This window comes from Sander vitreus, chromosome 20, assembly GCF_031162955.1.
Source record: "Sander vitreus isolate 19-12246 chromosome 20, sanVit1, whole genome shotgun sequence".
In the NCBI taxonomy this organism is placed as follows: Eukaryota; Metazoa; Chordata; class Actinopteri; order Perciformes; family Percidae; genus Sander; species Sander vitreus.
Genome location: NC_135874.1, coordinates 15,737,403 through 15,759,958, shown reverse-complemented (window position 1 = coordinate 15,759,958; position 22,556 = coordinate 15,737,403). Strand labels below are relative to the sequence as shown.

The 22,556-nt window shown below is 40.2% G+C and overlaps 2 protein-coding genes across 2 annotated transcripts; one reads left to right on the top strand and one right to left on the bottom strand.

Moving 5' to 3' along the window:
- Positions 1–429: 429 nt before the first annotated feature.
- On the top strand, positions 430–18,188 carry c20h14orf180 (chromosome 20 C14orf180 homolog). The gene is made up of 9 exons (XM_078277820.1): positions 430–872; positions 1,472–1,502; positions 4,695–4,781; positions 6,501–6,621; positions 8,802–8,832; positions 8,944–9,052; positions 13,456–13,619; positions 13,761–13,893; positions 16,388–18,188. Exons 1-9 carry the CDS (start codon positions 720–722, stop codon positions 16,591–16,593), a joined length of 1,035 nt encoding a protein of 344 aa, XP_078133946.1. The 5' UTR covers positions 430–719; the 3' UTR covers positions 16,594–18,188.
- tmem179ab (transmembrane protein 179a, genome duplicate B) lies at positions 17,878–22,327 on the bottom strand. Its single transcript, XM_078277821.1, has 4 exons — positions 22,003–22,327; positions 21,430–21,567; positions 21,256–21,334; positions 17,878–19,214 (listed from the first exon to the last, which is right to left on the bottom strand). The coding sequence occupies exons 1-4, from the start codon at positions 22,302–22,304 to the stop codon at positions 19,041–19,043; spliced, it is 693 nt and encodes a 230-aa protein (XP_078133947.1). The 5' UTR covers positions 22,305–22,327; the 3' UTR covers positions 17,878–19,040.
- Between the last annotated feature and the right edge of the window lie 229 nt (positions 22,328–22,556).

Genomic DNA, 22,556 nt, shown 5'->3' with positions numbered 1-22,556 from the left:
GTGAAACATGCTCACACATTATGTATTCTAGTTTGCTTGTTGGTGCATAATTCTTATGCACTCCTCATTTATAAATCATAAGTGGGGCAGTAAGACTTAAAGGGATTCTCACACACACTGTCAATATACATAATGCACTACTCTGTGAATGCAGAATAGCATGGAAAATTAGGTCAGAAATACTGGAAATGTCTCATTATATACTACATTTAAACATCACAGAACATGTGCACACTATATTTGATTTTCATCAACTACAGCATTGCATGGTCCCTTTTTAAAGAGTGGAGATAGATCCAATGTGCAAAACACATGCTGGCAGGGCTACTGTACATGAGCAGAGTAGGGATTGGTCAACCGCTCTGCCACTCTAACAGCAAATACTCCCCGACTTCCTCTGTCCTCCTTTCCTGGTGCAGCCTGGGAGGAGGGAGGGAAATGGATCTTTTCTGTGTGAGTCGCCAGAGCTCCCTCAGCCTGCTTCTTACCACCTGTCCTTGACTTACAGTGCCCAGACGAGACTGAGAGAAAGCTGTGCTGCTCGCTCCTCCCTCTGGCACCTCTCTGTCTGTATTTATGTGAGCAGCTTAATTTTTTTCTTTGTGTGGCTTGTTTCTTTCTACCTGTGGTGCTTCAGTGGAGTGGCAAGGAGAGGAGCGTTTGTCCTCGGCCGGTGGAGCTCTGATGGGAGGCAGTGCTGGCTTTGGCTGGGACTGGGGATGCTGAACAGGGGGAGGGAGGGCCTGTTTGAGCTGGGACAGCAGCTCCAGCAGCAGGGGGAGTATCAGGCCGCCCTCCACTGTTTCCTCAGCTGCCTGTTGGGACTGACCCATGTGCAGAGCTTCACCTCTCTGCCCAACTGCCTACACCAGGTGAGCCAGATGCAGAGCATAGACACATTTGCATAATTTCCCCTTTAGAGCCTCATATATAATCACACTGCACAGCACACAGGACACATTCAACCTTGTTATCTCTAACACCAATGTCAAATCTAACAGCACAGTGCATCATGTGTCCCTGTGTTGACACTGTGAGATAATTTCAATCTCAGTAGGAGTGATAGTGTGCGTGCTGCTAAATGAGGCACCGGATGCAGCACTAATATACAGTAGCATCGTTATTAGACTGCTCACATTGTTAAAAATGCAGTTTTCTGTCCCATTGTGCAAGAACCTTTCTATTTTTGAGGTCACAGGCTTTATGGCACTGTGTAACCAGGCCAAAGTCCTAGCAGATTACATATACAAAGGCAAGGCAACAATTTTAATTCTGTTTAGTAATGCCTGAAGGAATGTTCCTGATGTCAAAACAAAGCCTCTACACCAGAACTTTGGAACGTGTGGCATGATGTTGATCAGACCAATGGTGCTTCGAAGAGACCAGAATTACTTGTTATGACAGCTCATGACATCACAACCAGGATTGATGTTGGAAATTAATTATTTTGTCCCTTGTCTGTGCTTTACAGATCGCAGAACTCTTCATCACTGAAAAGAATTGTATCCTTTGCTAACTCAGGGAAAGCCTCACTCCCCCATCTCACATCTGACACTTAAACTTTCACCATCCCTTCAGAACTGTCTGTGTTAGCATGCGGGCTAACTATAAAACTCTCTTTCTTTCTGAACAATCTTTCTGAAACTCTTTTTCTGAACATGTAAAGGATTGCATGCAGTGGAAGGCGTGGCAAATTTCTGTACACTGGAGAATGTAGACCCGGTATAGAAAGCCATGTAAACTGAGGGGGATGAGCAGATGTCTGTGGGCGAGTTCATAACAACACATTTGTCCCAGAATGCCATGTTTTGTGTGCAGCTCAGGCTGTGTGTCTATCTCTTAAGAGGATTTGTAGGCTCTTATCTCTCCGCAACAGAGTGGAAGAGCACTAATTAACCTGCATCTGCACTGACTAGCCTGTCTAACGCCACTTAACTGCTTCTATAAGCTATAGCAGTATAGGACATAGAGATAATAGAGAGGTGTTACGTTTCAGGATATATTACCTGTGTGGCTCTTCTCCCCGTTTCTGAGACACTCCAACACTTAACTTGCCAGCTCAGGTTATCTACCTCAGCAAGGCTATACCCCTTACTGTCCATTTTCCAAAATAGGTCAATTTGCTGAGCTTTACTTCATCAATAGCCTTCAGTAGACCCCTCTTCAGCACAAAATGGTATCTACTTAGACCTCAACCTGTCTAGCTTAATGGGGTTAAATCTTTTGACATACAGTACTTTATTGCATAACATCATCAATAGTAATGGAGTCATGTTGTGTCAAACTGTGGCATTCTATGTATGGTAGAGTTACCATGTTACATTGTTTTACTTATAGTATAAGGTTACAGCCATGAACATGTATTCACACATTGTTTGGTATGTCAGCAGAAGAAATGAGGCATTCATAACAATAATAATAATAATGATAAATTATCAGTATTCAAAATGTAATCATGAACATATGATATTTACAATAACATAATACAATAAGAATTGCATCTAATGACTTTATTAATAATATCATTGTGCACAGAGATTGAAAGTATGTGGTCATTTCCCATGAAATAGAAGTTAAGTAAAGTTGCTTACATTTTTTTAGTAGTTCTCATGAGCATCATAGGAGCTGAAGCAGTGATGTTGTGATTTTTGCAGTGGTCCTCTGGGGAGGGAGGTGACAGGTCAGTGTGCTCAAACTCAGAAAGGATATGGGAACTTTGGAGTTTCACACAGATGTTTACGATAACAGAATTTGTGGTGTCCCCTCACATTTTGTCTGTGGGGTCTAAACAAAATCCACAATTTGGAAACAGCTGATTTTACATAGTCAAAGCTTGATGTATCGTTATCAGAGCTGGCAGTATCTGCAAGTGACCTTTGTCCAAAGCCAAAAGCTCTTTTGGCTGCTGAGTGTTTACTGATAAATGTTTCTTGGAAAGCATGCCGACCCGGACAATTTTACTTTAACCTCAAATAAAGGGGAATATCAGATACAAACTGGGAGTATCCTGCATTTACATTCCTAAAGTGGATATGCAGTATCAGAAAGAGTAGTAATAGATAGTCACAGGGAGCTTAAGAACACCAGCTAATCAATATATCACATTTAGTCATATTTATCACATAATTCTACTGGCTAGAGTTAATGGTGTTATTCATTTCAGTACACCCTTAGCAGAGTTGTGTGGCACTTGTGATCAATTGTGCCTTTGAAGGTTCCAGTGTTAATGCAAGTTCTTGTCGAGTTTTAGAATGCAGTCCAATTAGCAGTGAGGAGAGGGTGTTTGTGTGTAGGTGCGTAGAGTGGAGCACAAATTCCCTGAGGAGGATTGTGTGAGGTTCCTGTTGTGGCGTTGTTGTGGTCCAGCCAGGCTAAAAATAGCAGGCAGAAGTAGTAGACTGACCTTTGATGATGGCTGTTCCCCTAATCCTCCCTCCCAGATGGTCCACCACACACTCACCTTATTTCCTGCTGCCAGGTAACTCCCAGGAACTGGGGCAGGTATAATGCATCTTTAATCATCCTGTGATATATATCAAGATTTGTTAAAAAAACAAATGTGTGGTGTTGTATATACTAATAATATTAACCCAGAGTTTCACTTCATCATTAAAAAATGCTGGGTTTTCCTGACAGGTTGCTATGTCAGCTCCTACTGTACTGTACAGTAAATTATTCAGATGTACATCCACTAAAAGCTTTTCAACATCCACTCCTCACCGTCCATTATCTGGTATATTGTGCTCATCAGAAGTATTTTTCATTTTTTTATCTTTTATCTTTCTGTTTAATAACTGTCCTTTCCTTTTGTTGATGACCATATGTACAATAGGATTATAACTGCATTTTGTCCTGGTTTTCTTGTTGGATCTGTGGCTCGCCTGTCCCGCAGTACTGACATTAATGAAGGAAACCAGCTGTTGTGGTTTTCAGCGGTCAAAGTGGAAACCTATTGTCCATATTTCTGACCTCAATATAAAAGTTGTTAGTTTTATCTAAGCTATATTAAAGTAGAATTGGCAAATAAAATGGAAAATGAAATACGTACAATGTAATTTATAGAATTTTACAAATAAGAGATCTGGTTGTTAAGTAGGATGTTTAGACAGGCAGGGCTGTGTTTATTTTAAGCCTTCTCCTTCCCATTGGCCTTTAAATTCACCTGACAACCATCAGTGGTGTCATTTTACAGTGGGCCAGACTCTCGCATGCAGAATGCTTTGGAAAAAATTTAAGAGGCTCTATTTTTAGGAAGCTTTTTATAGAAAGTCTTTTCATGGAAACAAAAGTGACGCTGTACCAAACACAAAAACAAAAGACTAAGAGAGGAATATAATATGATGTAATACAATGGGGTGCAATCAGATTACTACTACACTGAGATTCAGCATTTGAAACTTGTTTAGCATCACAGTCGCGCTGTTTGAAATGCAGTACAAAAACCACAAACGGTATAACAACACAAAAGCAACGACACAGACACCAGTAGTTGAAATCTGTATTGCAAAATTCATACTGCAAGATTAAAAATCTGGTTTGGGTTACTACAAATTCTGTTTGCCTGGAGGGGTCATTCACGAGAGGGGTGAAACAAACATAAAACACAGCTGAGCTAGGTAACGAGGCTGTTTTTAACTTCAACAACTGAATAATCCTGATGACAACTAAGACTGATCCTTCACCTATATAAACAGATGAGAAGGCCCTGCAGTTCATCCAGGCTGAGAAAATGTTCTATGAGGTGGCATTGATCGAGCTCACAGCTCTTCAGGGGAGCACAGGCAAGTACTTTTGACATTAGGCTATCAATAAATACTTCTGGGAAAATACTGTATGTGCATATACAGTATTGCATGTACTGTATGTATATCATGCAGCCTTGGATAAGTCATATACCTTGACTTTGAAAATGTTTTTTTTGGTAATGCTTTATTTTCCTTATATTTTCTTAGAAAGATCCATGCCATTTGGCTAATTATGGGTAAAATAGAGATAGTGTTCAGTTGGTTTCAATTATTTGATTCAAATTAATTGCTAATCTCTAGTGTAACCTTCTTTTAGTCTTTTAGTCTGTGCACATCAGATCAGCTGAATGTGTAGTATGTTTAAAAAACGAAATCTGAATGACTATTTACTTGAGTTTAACTGGAGTGGTTCTTTTTAGGAAATTCCTGGAAGAACTGTTTGAGCTCAACACAACTAAAGTAACTAAATTACCAGTCTCAAAACATTGTCTCTCTCTACCCTATAATAAGTACCACATTACAAACTTAAAAAGGAAATTATTAGAAAAAACAGCCCCATTAAATAAAGTTTAACTGTTTTTTTCTTAACCTGCATTACTGGAAAGGGTGATGCAAAATAGTGTGGAGTCTAATTTTATTTTGTATTAAATTTATTTTGAGGCTGTTAGCAAAGCAGCACTGAAGCTGTTCAGTGGCTGACAAGTGGGCAGCTCTCCAAAGTGACTTGTGTGTAACCTGCATCTACAAACTAGCCTGCAAATAATGTCTAGACTATCACACGTGTTTTTATAATATCCCAAAAAATATATTCCCCTAACTCATTAAGCCAATATGGAGTGACGTCCCATTTCTACCATCTTTGATGACAATATACCCGGTGGAGCGTTAAGCGAGCATTTAAAGCAAGGCCGCGCATTCATCACCTGCTGCTGCTCCAGACATCTGCCTCCTCCTCTGTGTCTGCTGCTGAGGCAGCAGCGCAGTGTAGCATGGGCACAGTGGAGGAGAATGGGGACAGACATAGTAGAAGACAAATGGCCTCACTTTGCACACATCTCATTAGGAGCTGTGTGTCACTATAGAATACTGAAGCCCCTGATTCAGCACTCACTTGGATTAAATGCTGGACTTCTCCAGAGGCAGAGCAGGCATTATAGCTGCCGCTTGCTTACTTGCTTTCTTTCTCTCCCTGGTGTCTTTTTCAAATGTACCCTTCTCAGTATTTCCCCACTGGAAGCTCACATAATTGTCATGTTGTGGTTTTTTAATGCAAATGAAAGTCTTTACCTGTTACAATGATTTATTTGCTCTTGCTTGTGGCGTGGATTACAAGCCAAAAATCATTACCACCTCAACTATTGTCTGTGTGTGGCGTGTGTTTGGCTTGTACATACTGTGTGCTTGTGGTGTGTCACCGTGTGTCTGCATGTGTTCCAGTGTTCCAGTGGGCGTGGTGAGTGTGTTGTTTGACTCCCTTATCCGCTCTCTTCTGCCCTTATCTCTGCTCTCTTTTCTCCAGTTGGCTCCACTCTGCTGTTAAGGCTTAAAGTCCGCAGCAGTGCCAGACAGGCTGGTAGCCATATACCCAGGCTTTTTTAGCTTTATTTATCAAACTCTGTGCAGTGGTAGAGAGTCAAAGAGATCAAAGGACGGTGAGGAGAGAGGGATAAATAGATAGATAGACGAGCAGAGGGAAAGACTGAGTGGTTTGCTGGCGGACCAACTGTGATTCTATGCCCTGTGTTTGCGTAACAGGGCCTCAGGAGGAGGCTACGCTGGGCTCTGCAGGATGGACAACCCCAGAGGAGCTTTCGGAGCAGGCCTCCCAGGCACAGCAGCTCGAACGGCTGGCCCAGCTCTGCATCATGAGCAAACAGTAGGTAAAACTGTGTCCTGCTGTAGCTTCTGTTGGGGTGTAATTAATGAGGCGTTACATGTTCTGTGAGTTTAAGGGCTCAGTGGGCTCATCAGGAGTGGATTTATAGTGACATAGATTCACTTTTATGACGATTTTATCACCAGTTTTGTATACAGTTAAAGTACTGCATATATGTAAAGTGTGTGTTATTGTTGCATTTGACCATCACTCCATAGCTGAAGTGAAAATTGTGCTGATTCAGTTGTAACAAACAAAAACAGAAATCAATATATTACCGTTTGTTATCAGTTTTAGTGCGAAAGCTCGGAGCAATAAAAAGATCATTTATGCTTAGATTCAGCTCTAACTGAAATAATCTCGAGATAAATAATTTACTGCAAGATCACTGAAACTAATTATTGGCATGCTTGGATAAATTTGTGTGACGGTTTGAAAAACCCACTTTAAGGAATTAATCACTTTGATGTTTGAAAAGAATTATGCATATCCATGTCCACTTGCACGTACACACATTCGCCTTTCTGGAATGGAAATGTTTTGAACTAGATAAACTCCGGCTTCAAGTCCTTTTAGCTAGAGTTGAATTTCCTTGTAGATGCAGAGAAAAGAGACACCGCACTCTCCGTGAGTGTTACAGAAGGAACACCTTAACTGGATCTGGTGTCTCCTGTTGCAGGGGTCGAAGCATGCCCCTCTTTTCTGTGCCTGTGTTGTCATTGTTGAGATTAGGCCATTTAACCTGATTGCCAGAGAGGGTCACAGAGGGTGGAAGGTCTGCTTGACGGAGGGCTGGTCACAGTGCTTCATTAATGCAAGGAGCGTACAGTAGTTAAACTTAAATGAGATGGTACTGATTGTGCATGACTGTACCCAGAGGCTTTGGTTTCTGGCTAAATAAGAACAGCAGGAAATTGATTCTACTCTTAAAAAACGCAAACTTTGGTTTCTCTAAGTGGGTAAATATGATTAATGCCCCAAAGCTCTTACTACCTCCACCAAAAGCCTCAGTCCCAGTCTTTCTTTCTTTTAGACAGGAAGTTGTAGGCCTAATACTCTTCTGAATCTTTCAGCGATGTCGTAGGAAGTCCTTTGGACCGGCGAAGGGCTTTTCTGTCTTTGCTGATCAGATTTCCCCTGAAAAGGACGTTCTAAGGCAGTGCAAACTGATACCTGGCTATTAATAATTGAAGGGAAGTGTAGGTTTGGAACAGTAAAGCTGACATCTGTCACACTAAACAGGGCTTGCTCTACATCTTTAGGCGCAAGTGGGGGTGTGAGAGGGATGTCCTTGGCTGACTTTGCAGGGCAGATATGAGCAGAACAGCTGGCAGATTCTCATGTTCATAGAGCTTAGCACTAAGCAGAAAGTAGTGCGAGGGCACAAGTCAGTAAACCAACCTGTAAACGCCATGCCTTCTGTAATTCACCCTGGAGAATAGAAAGGGGCAGTCTGCTCGCAGAAATAGCAGCTTCCCACTTCCATAAGACGCCTGAGCACCTGCAGCCCTGCTCTCTGTCTGTCTAATCACAGCACACGCATGTTTAGATTTCTCATGCTGCTGAAACGGATCCATGCTCACCTGACAATGCAGCACGGGCCGCCAAATTTGATTAAGGTCAGGCGTTGTTTATTTGTGTTTTAATGGAAGAAGAATGTGCAGAGGTTGATTTAATCTGATCATTTAGTGCTCTCCATTTTTAAGAGAATGCTTTTGTTTTAATCAGATATAAAATGTTTGGTTTTACAGTGTAATTTCCTGACATTTACCACATAATTCCATATTTTAGAGGAAAGGAGAAATGATTTATACCCAGTATGTATTAAAATACTTAAAGCATAAATAAATTCTCCTTCTTTCTAAAATACCCGTAGGTACCCAGTTCAAAAATACTTATCGTATAACTTATTTTTCCTTTCCTCTAAAAGTCCCAATTGTTACTCCCTTGTTCTGCTATACCTACTTTTAGGTACTACTAGGAACTGGTAAGTGTATGTATTGATTCTTATGACGATATAACACCATAAATTAAGAGGAATTACATGGTAAGTGTTGGGAAATTACACTATAAATTGCGGGCTGTATTATAAAGTATTACCAAATATTTTACTCCAGTGGCACAGAAAAATGTAGAGGTAGTGTATTTGACTAACGGTGCCATTTTCCTTTTCCTTTCAGACCTCATCTTGCTCTAGAATACAGTGGTAAGGTATGTGCATCATTCTCTTTGCTTTCTCTCTAGACTTTTGAACAAATAAAATATTTTATGGCACTCTTGTACCAACTTCAAATCCCTGATGCCTGTTGATTAATCTTTCAGGCTGCAAAGATCCACCAGAGGGCTTTTGGTAATGACCACCCCATTACAGCCAGAAGCCTGGAGCTTATGGCCACTGTCTATGCTGAGATCGGCAAGACGGAATATTCAGGTAAACACTCACCTGGGATGAAAGGCACAGAGCGGCACAGTAAACACTCATCCTGACACAATGTTACAACACACTGACTTACTATTTGCAGATAAATAGATTGTGGAAAACAACCGTGGTTGTGTGATTTCTGAAAACAACAGAGCAGGACACCTCTCTCCGCAGTATATATTTTAACATTCAGTCTGGATATTGAACTGTTTGCCGTGGTCATGTTGTTAGTTGTTATGGTGACAACACGCCAGTGGGGCCAGTTAGTGTCACACTCACTATCATTTAATGAAAAGGTTTTGATGACTTACCTATAGAAATATGAAGCAATTACATCCAGCAATCCTCTCTAGCAGCAAGGCAACAGACAGAGTGTACAAAAGATGCCTTTCTATACAGAAGTTAGCCCACCATAATGGTTTTTTGCAATGACAATGGTACACATAAAAATGGCCGCCACTTTGACCCAGGGCTGTAGTCAAGTCCACCTTTGTCGAGTCCAAGACAAGTCCAAGACCAGGACTAGTCGAGACAGGTTCGTCTGTACAAACATCTGTGTTATTCTCCATGTACAGACCACAGGGAGTCAAACAGCCTTAAATATGTGTTCAGAGAGAGACGGCTACATGGAAAGAGTGTTCTCAACAGTGTTACAGGCAGACAGTGATTTGGAGATAAACAACAGTCAGATGAATGTAATGTTTCGCGGTACATCTGTGTTTTAACATGGATGTGTTTACTACTGTTGCCAGGCAGCCTGCTTCCGGTTTCTTTTCTCTACTACTTCTTGCTCATTCACTGATTATTTTGTCTGTACGCTCTCTGGTGTCTTGGAGAGTACCGCAACGAACAATGCGTTGAGCATAAACGTCTCTGTGCATGCTCGTAGCACGCGTGCCATTGACGGCAGACCGCGCACAGTGTTGAGCTCAAGTATACCCGCGCCTTTAGAGAGCATACAGCACAGTGAGGATGTGGTTTAAAGCAATTTAGTACTGTAAGCCTTTAAACCATGTCAACTCGTAAAAATGTTAAATTAATAAACACTTGCAATCATGTCGGACACAAGAGTGCTTTTATGCAGAGCAAAGAAGAAAAGTAGCTTTGTGTGCTCGGGTTGGGTCCATGGGTAGAGCAGGAGCACATATACTTGGAGGTTTATGCCTCGACGCAGAGGTCCAGGGTTCGAATCTGACTTGCGATGATTTCCTGCATGTCTTCCCCCTCGCTCTCTCTCACCTAGCTGTCCTATCGAATAAAGGTGGAAAAGCCAACAAAAATAATCTTTAAAAAAAAGTAGCATAGTGACAGTTTGAGGGCACTGTTTTGTTGTACAGTATGTATGCTTGGCTTGCAGTAAATGGGAGCAACACTCTCTGAAAGCTGCGTTTTTGTAAAGACTGCTGTGGTGTAAAAAAAGCAATATGCACAAACCAGCCTTGTTGTCGAGTCAGCTTTCAGAGGCAGTGGTGCTGAACAGCTACATAAAGACAGGAGTGTACATCATATAAAGACAAAGATTAACAACACTCCTTTTGTTCACCTCAGAACATCTTAAACATGTTTGGTGAAATGGTGAGAAAGTGAGCAGCTGTAGTTGTTGTTGCAAGTCAGAATGCAGTAATCTCAGTGCGCTTTTTGTGACCTTTTCATTTTGTATTGTAAATAGAAAAATCCTCTTTGACCCACAGTAAGATGCTTCAACAGAGGCATGTTTAAATGGTTCCAGCTCTTGTCCCCTAGATACTGTTCACTGTAAACTGGGTCAATCACTCTCCCTCAGCTAACAAACTATTTATAAGTATTTGCAAGTTGAATTAGTATGTCAGCTGTAGTATGTTGTGTAGCAGTATGTGGTAACATTTTGAAACTATAATTAACCAAACTGCTAACTACTAGGGAATGTATAAAAATGATTAGGGTGAGGATGGCAGTTGAACCTTGTGGTTCACTTTTTAAAAAGCAAAGCCCTCACACACACACACACATATACACACACACACACACACACACACACACACACACACACACACACACACACACACACACACACACACACATACATATATATCTCAACATATCAGATTTGAATTGGTGCAACTCGTTTAATAAGATAACCTTAAGGTGCATAAATAATTTGAAATGGTGTTCTTTTTTTAAACATATGTAAATATTATGGGGTACAGCTCAAGGGAAGGCTGAAATAAAATATAAATGCAAGGTGAGAATTTTTTTAAAGGCCCTCCCTTGCTCTTCCATTTCAGACGACTCTCATTTCAGCAAAAAGATAGAGAATACATAGCCCTGTCCATTTTTGACCCCCTTTAATAATTTGCATTCAGTCTCTTATGAAGGTGTTAAACTGTCCCTCATATGGGACCCTATATTTCTTATTATTATTATTACTTAGCACATTTATTTCCTAATAATCTATAGAGTATGTAGTGGAAAGGGTTACTAAGGTTGGCCTTAGCCTGAGCAGCATCTTTCTGCCTTATAAAAACTCAAATATTATGTAAGAAAGAAATGTAAACATATATACAAAAGAAAGTCTGTTAAAATAGGGACTAAACAATTTTTGCATCAGGCATTTTTTAAGAAAGGTCTGTCTGTCTGTCTGTTTGTCTGTGTATCTCTTTCGATCAGTTATTCTCCATAGAGGCTATTCTAGTTGTAAATGACCCAGAACAGTAATAGATTAACTTATGTCAGTGACTGGTTCATCAGCCAGTGTTGAAAGACAAAACATAGATGGTATTTAGTGGAGATATGTTCAACTTACAGACAATACAAATAAAGCAAAATTAAATTTGGTGGTACACTAAAGTGCAAATGTAAATGAAAAGATAATACGTAACTCAAAATAGCAGCCTCTGCCCCAGCATGGAGGGCTGTACCTGCCTTGGAATAGAACATCATTGGTCATTTCTATGACAACTTGTAAAACATCGTAGCTAGTGTTTGTTTACAAAAGAAACGTAGCTGCACTGCACCACGGCAACACTCCAGAACATAGAACTTTGAGTTGCTATACAAGTAGAGTGCCCTCTAAAACAAATTTAAAGATACGTTTTTAGGCTTTTCTGCCTTTATTTGACAGGACAGCTAGGTGAGAAAGGGGAGAGCAAGAGGAGGAAGACATGCAGGAAATCGTCACAGGTCGGATTCAAACCCTGGACCTCTGCATCAAGGCATAAACCTCAAAGTATATGTGCACCTGCTCCACTGAACCAGAACGGCCACACCCCTCTAAAAATGTTGATGTGCGTGAAAAGCTCTTTGACACCCTAACAGACACAAAGTTTGACGTTTTAATGTCACGCCTGGACTATGAATTGCCCTTTAAGTGGAGGAGGTTTACTAGTCAGAATGAACGCTAGTAAACGGCAGGGAAAAAACTAGAGAAGATGACGAGACAGGGTAGGCTACTCCACTCCTATAATTTACTATTGTACTTAACACGTTAGCTAACACAACTGAAATAGTGTTCCCTTAGCCAGCACCATGAGATCTTGTTTTCCGACAGGTAAACTAACAAACATTCCGATACAAACATTACCGTATAGCCAGTTGGCTAAAGCATGAAACAGTCGCTAAAACATACCTATCCGGAATAGACACAGCTCCAGGGTGCTTTCTTTTAAGGTGCCTGTGCATCACTGCATCACTATTGTGCTGCCATGCAATCCTAAGTGTCCTTTACAGTGTTTGCGCTGCACTTGTTTGGCAGGTTTATTTTCGGTTAGTCTATATCCTTGACGTTCCACTTCCGGGATTTCTCCGTTGCCATTGAAAAATCCGCTGGATTTCACTCATTAAGGCCGGATATCCATTGCCTTGGGCTTCCTTTGTGTTGGCATTTTAAACTCCGGGCGATTTATGAGGACTATGGCAAACCTTTTCTCAGATCTCTGCAGGGTAAATCCAGACAGCTAGCTAGACTATCTGTCCAATCTGAGTTTTCTGTTGCATGACTAAACGTACACAAGTTTCTTCCGAGCCTATTTTGCACAAAAAAACACCGCTGGCTAAAGTATTTAAAAATGGCGGGTTTGTTCAGGAACCCCCCCATCTGTCGCTAGCAATGATGACGCAGTGATTAGTGACGATTCTCTCTGACCAATCAGTAGTCTGCAGGTTTTCACGTCACCTTTTGGTATCGCCTCAGCTCGCTTGGAACCTCGACGGAGGTGGTACTAAAAAAAGTACCTGTTAGCAGATACCAGGGACTTTTTTTCGTAATGGAAAACCAAAAAGGCGAGTAGATTCGAGTCCAGCAGGTACCATGTAATGGAAAAACTTTAACTTTAACTTTAACTTCGCCTCATAGTTTCTCTTCAGAGCAGGGTGCACGCTCCTGTGTAAAGCAGCACTAGATCACTACTCATGTGTGGTCATGGTTCTCTTCCTAGACTCCCTGGGTCAGTGTGTGTCTGTACTGTCTAAACACTTCGCTGCTGCAGAGTCCATCAGAGACACCGTCAACTGTATTCCTCATTCCCACCGGGAGAAACACTCAGAGGTCCGCCACAGAAAGGACACCCACCACCAACAGGAGGACGCACTGAAACCTATGGTAATGTTAACAACACCAGCAGACATCTTCACCAGTGTTTGTTTGCAAAAGATCTGTTCCTTCCAGCTGTTTGTTGCCTGTCTTTGAAATTCATCAGGAGCTTGTTATGAGTGTATTCATCCTGAGCTGTATCTGATTCAGGTGACCAATGGCAAAGTCCCCACCTCCATTCTAAAGAGGCCAAGTCCCAACTACGGGTCAGACACCGAACCCAACCACAGACGGAAAAGCGAACGGAGGGTTCGATTCAGGGAGCCAGAGACCACAGTACATGGTGAGAGAACAGAAAAGTAGAGGTGTGACGAGATCTCATCCCACGAGGTAAAAAGTGTCTCGCGAGATCACTATAGCCTACACAAGTGCAGAGCAGCAGCCAGCATGACGGATGAATCTGACTTGAACCTCGAAATTAGCATAGAAGATCCCCCCGGCCCGTTCTCCAAAGTTGACTCTGAGTTAGCTTTTGCAGAGTGCTAAAAAAAGAAAAAAAAGCTGCCTGTAAAACCCAGCGAGAATACCGCAGCTCTCTCCCTCTCTCTCTGGCTGAGACACACGCGTCTGCAGCGTGCAGTTCACTGTGGCGCTGTCTTGCGCAGAACGCTCTCTTTCTCTGTCCTTTTTAAAATGAGTCTTTACTTTACTTTACTTTTAATGATATTAAACAAAGAAAACTGCTCTCCCTTCTTCCTATAGGCTAATGGTCATAAATCCATTCTAGAGTAGCCTGCTTCCTTGTTTATTGCTGGTATGAATAAAATTCAGAGGAGAAAAGAGCATCTGTCTTCACAAAAATCATCTGTTGAGTGTTTGTGCTTTAGAACATAATCACTGTGAAACAATAAAATAAGCTTTATTTCGCTCTGTCTACTAAATGACAAATTCAAGTAGGCAAAAAACAACTCAAACTCAACTACTACCAGAAAACGCTTGGTTACGTTGTAACCTTGGTTCTTTGAGTGAAGAGACTATCTCTCCACCGTACGGAATAAGTAACAGTGTAATTGTTAGTTACACAAGCGGGGAGCCAGTCATTTGAGTTTGTGGCAAAACCTTAAAGTGCTTGTTTTTCCATTTTGTGACTTTTGATTGAATAAAGGACTATTTTTCCAGTATTATTTCTTCATTGAAGTTTTTTTTTTTTTCAATAGTCATCTGAAGCGTTTAAAGACTCTATTTGTCCATTGTTTATTTCTAAAGAAACACGACAATGTATAAAAGGCTCCATTACCTTGTATCTCACGTTATGGCTCCGTAGCAGACGTTTTTGTAAAAATAGGCTAAAGATTGTGTCATAACCACGCGACTTACTGTCGCATAGTAGAGGAATTACCGTATAGTACAGGAGAAGCTCACAGGCAGTTTCGACTTACATTAGCTGTTTAAGTTTAATTACTAATGTTAACTAGCATTTTAGTTAGCAATAATTAGCCTGCGCCTATGTTATCTCCTTACATATACCTATGCTCTCCGTCTCTGCAAGATTCGGAATGATTGAGATTTCTCTTGGCACAGCTACCAGAAGACTTACAACTTTCAGACAGGTTGCTTATGTCACATCTATGTCGTCAAGCTCAGTTGGAGACTGCGCAGTAATGCTCAGCCATCACCGGAAAAGTGCTTCTAATATCCTTCACTGCTCTCCGTGGAAAACAACTGCGTCACATTATCCATTTATTTTACTGTCTATGGTCATCACACCCATGGATGTATTAAGAGAACGGTCACACCCCTACAGAAAAACAGTATGTAAACGATATGCTCAAACACGGATGTGGTTGTGCAACCAGAGAGAACATGCTTCCCTCTGGTGCTCTTACACCTCGACCAAACTAGTCCAGTGGCTTCATATCACCAATATTTTCTGCAGCCTGTCTACACTTACAGAAGTGTGAATAAGGGAATGTATTCATACATTAACAATATGAACATAATATTTGATTGTTTATTTTTTTTAAATGTCTTTGAAATTTGTGCAATCCCAGATTGCAAAGGGGCCCTTAACCCATATGTAACAGTAGTGTATGCCCTGCACTTAGCAGTAAAGAGAAAAGACAAAATGTAATACAACATCCTAACATCATACACTATTGTGCTTTGGGGAATATGTACTATTTAAAAAATAATATAATGCTGTGAGACTCCCAAACATGAGCAAGTGATTTACACTTCGTAATTAATTATGCATGCAAATAAGGCACCATGGAGTCTGTTCCATAGAGATAGTGGAGTTTATGAGGGCACAGCAGCTGGTTGGTAGCTGCTGTACATCACAGAGGTTGTTGATTGACTGGCCTCTTTTCTGTCGGCTTCACAGACATTCCTTACTGTGACTGTTTTGGTGGTAAGTCTGTCGGAAAGTGTTCAGATTCACTATGTTAATGTGCATGAGAAACACTACACTTTTTCTAGTCTAGTGGATGTAAATATGTGTGGAGAACACATTAGGAAAAAGGATTTAGGTTAGTTGTAAGGTAAAAGGTGTAAATTAAATCAAATCTTATCTTTGTTGCCTGCCATGCAAAATGGCTTTTGCTTCACTGTCACTCCCTTTTTGGAACACAGAGAGCACCAGTTTGTGTGACAAGGCCTCCACTACACTGTATATACTGTATGTAGTCACATTAAATCCTCCATCAAAAACTTCTCCTCCTCTTGAGGTCTTGACTTTGTTAGGTCAACAGAAAAGCGAGAGACCTGTGCATGTGACAATTCAAATGCTCATTTACAAATCAAAATTGTGAAAAACTGGTATTGTTTTTTGTTTGTAGCCTATGAGACGACACCATCCCGCCCCCACCTTGCACTGTTCACTTGCCTCTTCCTCCTGATGTCATTCCTGGGCGTGGCAATGTACTGCACAGACCGGCGGCGCCCACAGCGAGTGTGCGAGGAGCTGGAGGCCGCTCTGGCCGTCTACCTGCTGCATATGAAACAGCTTCTGTGGGGCTGCTGGATATGGCTGACCATGCAGTGACTGAGACCAACCAGAGGCGGAGACATAGAGCCTCCTTTAATTTTTTCAGACCCCTCTTTTCTCTCTCTGAAGCGGAGCCCAGGCCAACAAACACCTCAGCCTTTTGCCAAGGCTCTGTGAACTGTCTGTGGTGTTGAACCACTCTCGCAGTGACCAAGGGAAAAATGTGTAATCCCAGAAATATGTAGCTTCCATGTCTGTACTGTATGTACATATGTGCTAAGGTGGTGGGCACGCCACTCTTTAAGTTATGATTTTGCACATCTGCAATGTTGATGCTCATGTATAACACTCACCTAATCACCACAACCATTGGATACATGTCACAGTCTATTGTATGTGAGTAAATGTTTCCATGGAATGCAAATATTTATTTTGTTATGATACATGCTTTGTGTATATCAGATATTACACTGAACTGAATGTGTATGTATATGGTTCAATATACTAAGGACTATCACAATATTCAGCCTTGTAATTGCACATAAATGAATGTAGAGAATGTTTGGAAACAGCATTGATTAGCACGCCGCACATTCGAGAGGAGGGCGAACGGATGGAAGCACAAATGTGTGACCTGTTAGAGTTTGAACCATGAGGAAGAAAACACAGGGCTGCATCACTTCACAGTACCAGGTTAAATGACTAACAGATGAAAAACACCTCTTTATTTACAGACTGTCTGGTCTTCTGTACGACTGACTGTCTTCAGCAGACTCCTAGCTACACTGAGGAGAATATCTGCAGCACAATGTTATGAATTCTCTCTCCTTATCTATTGTCCGAAAGAATATACTCAAACTGAATGAATGCTAATGCTTTTGACAGTGTTTCTTCTTATAACCGCTTGAATCCCACAAAATACCCTTTATCTTAAATGGTATTTATTCTTCTATACTGTATATCTGCATCTACGCAACTATCCAACTTTCAATTATTTCAGATTTTTTTAACTTTTGTTACCGGTTACATTTCTATTTAAAAACAATAATATTCAGGTTTAAATCGTGATGTCAAATGCTTGTCAAGCTTTGGACAAATGTATGGATGGACATATATTTGCAATACATATAAAAACATGTTTAATTTTATTAAGTTCATTACTACTAATATGAGGCCAAACACAGAAATATAACAATCACATTCTGTATGTTATTGTATGAGTCCCTTTATGAAATGAAGCAAATCAAAGTCAGACAGCGCAAATGGATTATAGGACTTAAAGGGCACAGTGATGCACATCCCACAGACCTCTCATTATGAGCAATAACACACATCACATAGTTTCCAGTAAAACATTTCTCTTTATATAACAGATTTCAGGGAACTCAAAATTTGAATGTCAAAGCAATATAAGGCTAATAACGCCTGTATAGAAGAAAGAAACACTCTCGACTCTGTACTGTCAAAATAAATTGTCATTGGCAATAAACAATACCCAGTGAACTTATGTCCTGCATATGCACATTTAACTTAGAAGCTGCATTTCATGGCTGTCCAAACGTTTATGGTCACTTTGAAAGAAGTGCCTTTATGGAGGGTTTTCTTAGTTCCTACCGTTTTATGATTTCAATTGTTTTAAATAAAACTGTCATTGCCTATCAAAGTCAAGAAGGTGATTTGCTTTCTTCCTGTAATATCTGAAAATAAGTGAGTGTGTGATGTGTATGTAACCGGGAGAGAAAGCATGCAGGTACATTTGTGCGTCTACTCACAGTAATACAGTATATTGGTTTTGTAGGCTATAAAGTCTGAAGGAGGAGCCTAGGTTACTCTATGGCACAAAGAGGATTTGTTTTTTTTTCTCTCACACAGATTGCTAAAAGCATTTTTGGACTGGCTGCCCCATACATGAATGTTCTGAACTACAATTTTAAAACAACTTTTTGTAACTGCTGATGAAATAGTGAATGCACTGCAACAGCACACGAACATCCTTTCTTAGGAACACATTTATTGGTGTATAAAACAAAATAACCTTTGTTTACATCTAAAAACCACCACCCTATCAATTTGTCATGCATTAGGTCCATGCAGAGGTTTCACAAAGACAACATGATCGATTGGCCAATCTGTCCAAGCCATTTATACTGTGTTGCTAGATAGAAATTCATGAGTTGAAAAAAACTTGGTGTGAATTTCCATTTACTGGTTTAATACTGTCGGAGCTGAATTACGGTTGTGTGTGTTGAAGAGGAATGCACACAGTAAGCTCAATAAAGCAGGATTCCTCAAGGATTAACTACCATTGGGAGATTTTTTTGAGGGAAAATCAATTACCTTTGGAGAACAAAGCTAAAACCTTGTATTTGATTTAATCCATGATTAATGAGAGCAAATACCAATTTGAATGTCTACAGAGGCAAACATTGGTGTTTCTCATGGCAGGCGAGAGTACTGTACGATTGAGTGTGTGTGAGTGAGTGTGTTTGTGCGTGCTCTGGTTTCTAGATCAGGCCGGTCTTGAGGTCAGATTTGCGACGTGAGGAGCAGCCGAGCAGCAGTTCCTTCTCATGGATCAGACTGTCCAGCAGGTCCTCTTGTCTGTAGTTGTAGTAGACCTTCAGGAAGGCCATCACTGCGATCCCAAGCCAAGTGAGCCATGCAGCCCACAAGCCAAACTGAAGGACGGAAGGAAATTATTGTAAATATGACTGAGATTCTGGATTTTGTTGAACTGTGAACAATATTAACTAGAAAAAAAAGAAAAGACAATACTTGTTAATGCTGAAAATCTAAATTGCTAAATTGGATTGCTGGCATAATTGCATAAGAAAAAGGTGAAGTACTGAGAATAGTTGGAAATGTGGGAATGGTTTTAATTAGTACGAATTTCATTGAAATGTTGAATAATACCAATAATGTATTAAACAAAAGTGGAATATTTTAAGTTTTTAAAAGAAAAGAAAAGTCAAAGTATTGCATGTCGAAACGTCACAGTATAGGTTTGTCAAAAAAAGTGATATAAAGTCATATTATAGAATAGAATGTCCAAAAAAGTAATAGTATGGTATGTCGAAAAAAGTGATAACAAAGTCATGGTATAGTATGTAAAAAAAAATCATAAAAAAGTCATAGTATAGCAAGTCAAAACATTCATAGTATAAAATGTCTTTAAAAAATCATAGTATAGAATATAAAAAAGTCATACCATATATATGTTGACAAAAGTGATAATAAAGTCATAGTATAGTATGTCGAAAAAAGTGACAAAAAAGTCAAAGTATAGTATGTCAAAAATAGTCATAGTATAGCATGTCGCAAAATGTGATAAAAATGTCATAGTATAGCATGTCGAAACCAGTCATAAATAAGTCATAGTATAGTATGTCGAAAAAAGTGATAAAAAGTCAAAACATTCATAGTATAGCATGTCGAAATAAGTGATTAAAAAATCATAGTATCGCATGTCAAAAAAAGTGATAAAATGTCATAGCATAGTATGTCAAAAAAGTCATAGTATAGTATGATAAAAAAAAAGTGCAGTATAGCATATCGGAAAAAGTGATAAAAAGTCAGTATAGTATGTTTAAAAAAGTCATAGTATTGCGTGTCGAAAAAAGTCATAGTATATTATGTCGAAAAAAGTGATAGTACAGTATGTAGAAAACAAATGATAAAAGAATTATAGAAGGTATAGCATGTTGGAAAAAGTGATAAAAAGTCAGAGTATAGCATGTTGAAAAAAGTCATAAAAAGTGATAGTGTAGTATGTCAAAAAAGTGATAAAAAAAAGTCATAGTATAGTATGTTGAAAAAGTGATAAAAAAGTTATGGTATAGTATCTGAGATTAACTGAAAGCGCCCTGGTAAACATCCCATTGAAGAAGCCTGAAAACAGCCTAAACAATACCTGGTATCAATATAATGACCTCACTGTGAGCACCAGTATTTGCGAACATATTGATATATAATTTGCGTGGATAAAGTAAAAAAATGTGGTTATATCAGCAATTTGAAAAACTGGTACTATGTGCTTATGTCCAGAAATGTCGAGGTTGTTTAAAGGGGGCTGTCAATGAAGGAATGTTTGTGGCTCTTGTCATTCGGAGGCTCACTGAGCCAAATCTATAAGTCCTATTGCTTAAATGAGCACATTGGCTGAAAGTAGACAAGTATATCTACGTTTTGACGTATAAATGGTGTATGAGAAGAAGGAATTGTGGCCGTGAGAGCAAGTTAAAGAGAAAGTTCGATGTTCTCTCTCCTCTGCACTGTAGCTGTGACATCACCCACACTGAGCAGCCCTTAAAAATGCAGAAAAAGCCTGAAGAAGCACTAAACTTAAAAAGTGATAACACAAAACTTGTAAAAGACATCAAAGAGCTAATGCTAATAACTGAAGGTGTTATGAATAGTTTAAAGTTTGAATGACGTCTGTAGGTGAAAGTATGTGGGAGCAGTAGCATTTAGAAGTGGAAGAAGTCTGGAGAGGATTTAAAGATTGCTCCATTGACTTTCAATGTAAAACAAAAAAAGCTTAATATTGTAAAAGCTAAATGGTGAAACAAGTTGAATACAAACACAAATATCCTTAAAGAGCTGAACATTTTAATATTTGAATGGTTTTTGTAGCTGAAATCATGCAGAAGTAGTAAGCTACCGAAAATTGTACGGAAGAATCATAACAGAATTTACACATTCACACAATAATAGTCTTACCTGAGCTATAGCAAACTGGTCGTAGAAAGCAGAGTTGTCCAGGCCGAGTTCTAGATCAGTGTCCTGCAGGTCCTCGCAACTATAATATGATACACATTAACTGGTGTTTAGGAGGACTTCTGCACTGTACAATGAAATTGTCTGAAAAGTTGAGTTTGTGGGCTGCTCTCTCACCTGCTGGGCATGGTCCCACCCTCGGTGATGGAGTCACACCACATGTTGAAACCCACGCTGACAATGGTGCTAGACAGAAAGACTGTGAACACCGCCAGGGAGCTGATCAGCAGGTTGAGAAAGGCGTTGAATATGGAGCTGCGGGCAGTCAGAACAGAAATTGATAAAACTGAAACACAAGTTGGGCCTACATCACCCAGCATGATTTAGTTTTCTGTGATTAATAGTGTCTTCCAGTCAAACATGAAAATAGATATAGAGACACATGTTGGAAATACTGTATGTGAGATTTTGATTGTTCAAAGTCACCACAAGTAGCCTATATTACCTCCATCTGTATAATGGAGGATTGGAGGAATGGACGATTCTATGGCGTTTATCATCATACCTATAGGCCTATTAGCCTACATGCAGTCTATGATTCTGCCAGAATAGCGCGCACATACAGCAGGGGCGTGGGAGATGGACAGAAAAAACATATTTACATTAAGCCGTTAGCATGTCCTACTGAGCTTGTTATGGTGCTAGTATTGAATTGCGTAGAACGAACACTGTAAGTGAACGGTCACTCACTCATCGTGTCCTTTGCACAGAAAGAACAGCAGCCTCCATGCCTGCACTGCGGACAGGATGAGTGACGTTATCCCGACAAAAGTGATGAAGCTGCAGGAGGACTCGGGTCCCCACTCCTCCACGATGAAGCGCTGCTTTGACACCGTGATGTTCTCGTTTTGCCACATACCCCGCGTGAAGAGCAGGCATTTCCCTCCGAAATCCTCCGTGTTTTCAGACAGAGGGACCACGGCGATGAAACCGAATACGAAGGATAAAAAATAAAGGATGCATTGGGCAAAAATTAAATTATCGTGGGCCATTTTTCTGTCTGCCTCTTCTGCTCTCTGCGTCCTGGAGAAACTGCGGCTGCGCAGTGGAGGCAACGGTGAGCGGAGGCGCAGCATCAAATCAGCAAATGAATGAGCAGGCTGAGGCCTAGCGCTCTCCATCTTATCTGCATCCAGGCGGTGTAGATCTTCTCTGGTGTTCCCAATTGCAACACAAGTATTTAAGTTAATTATGACATTTAACCTCTTAACATACAGTTTACCCCATAAGGATAATTCATCTAA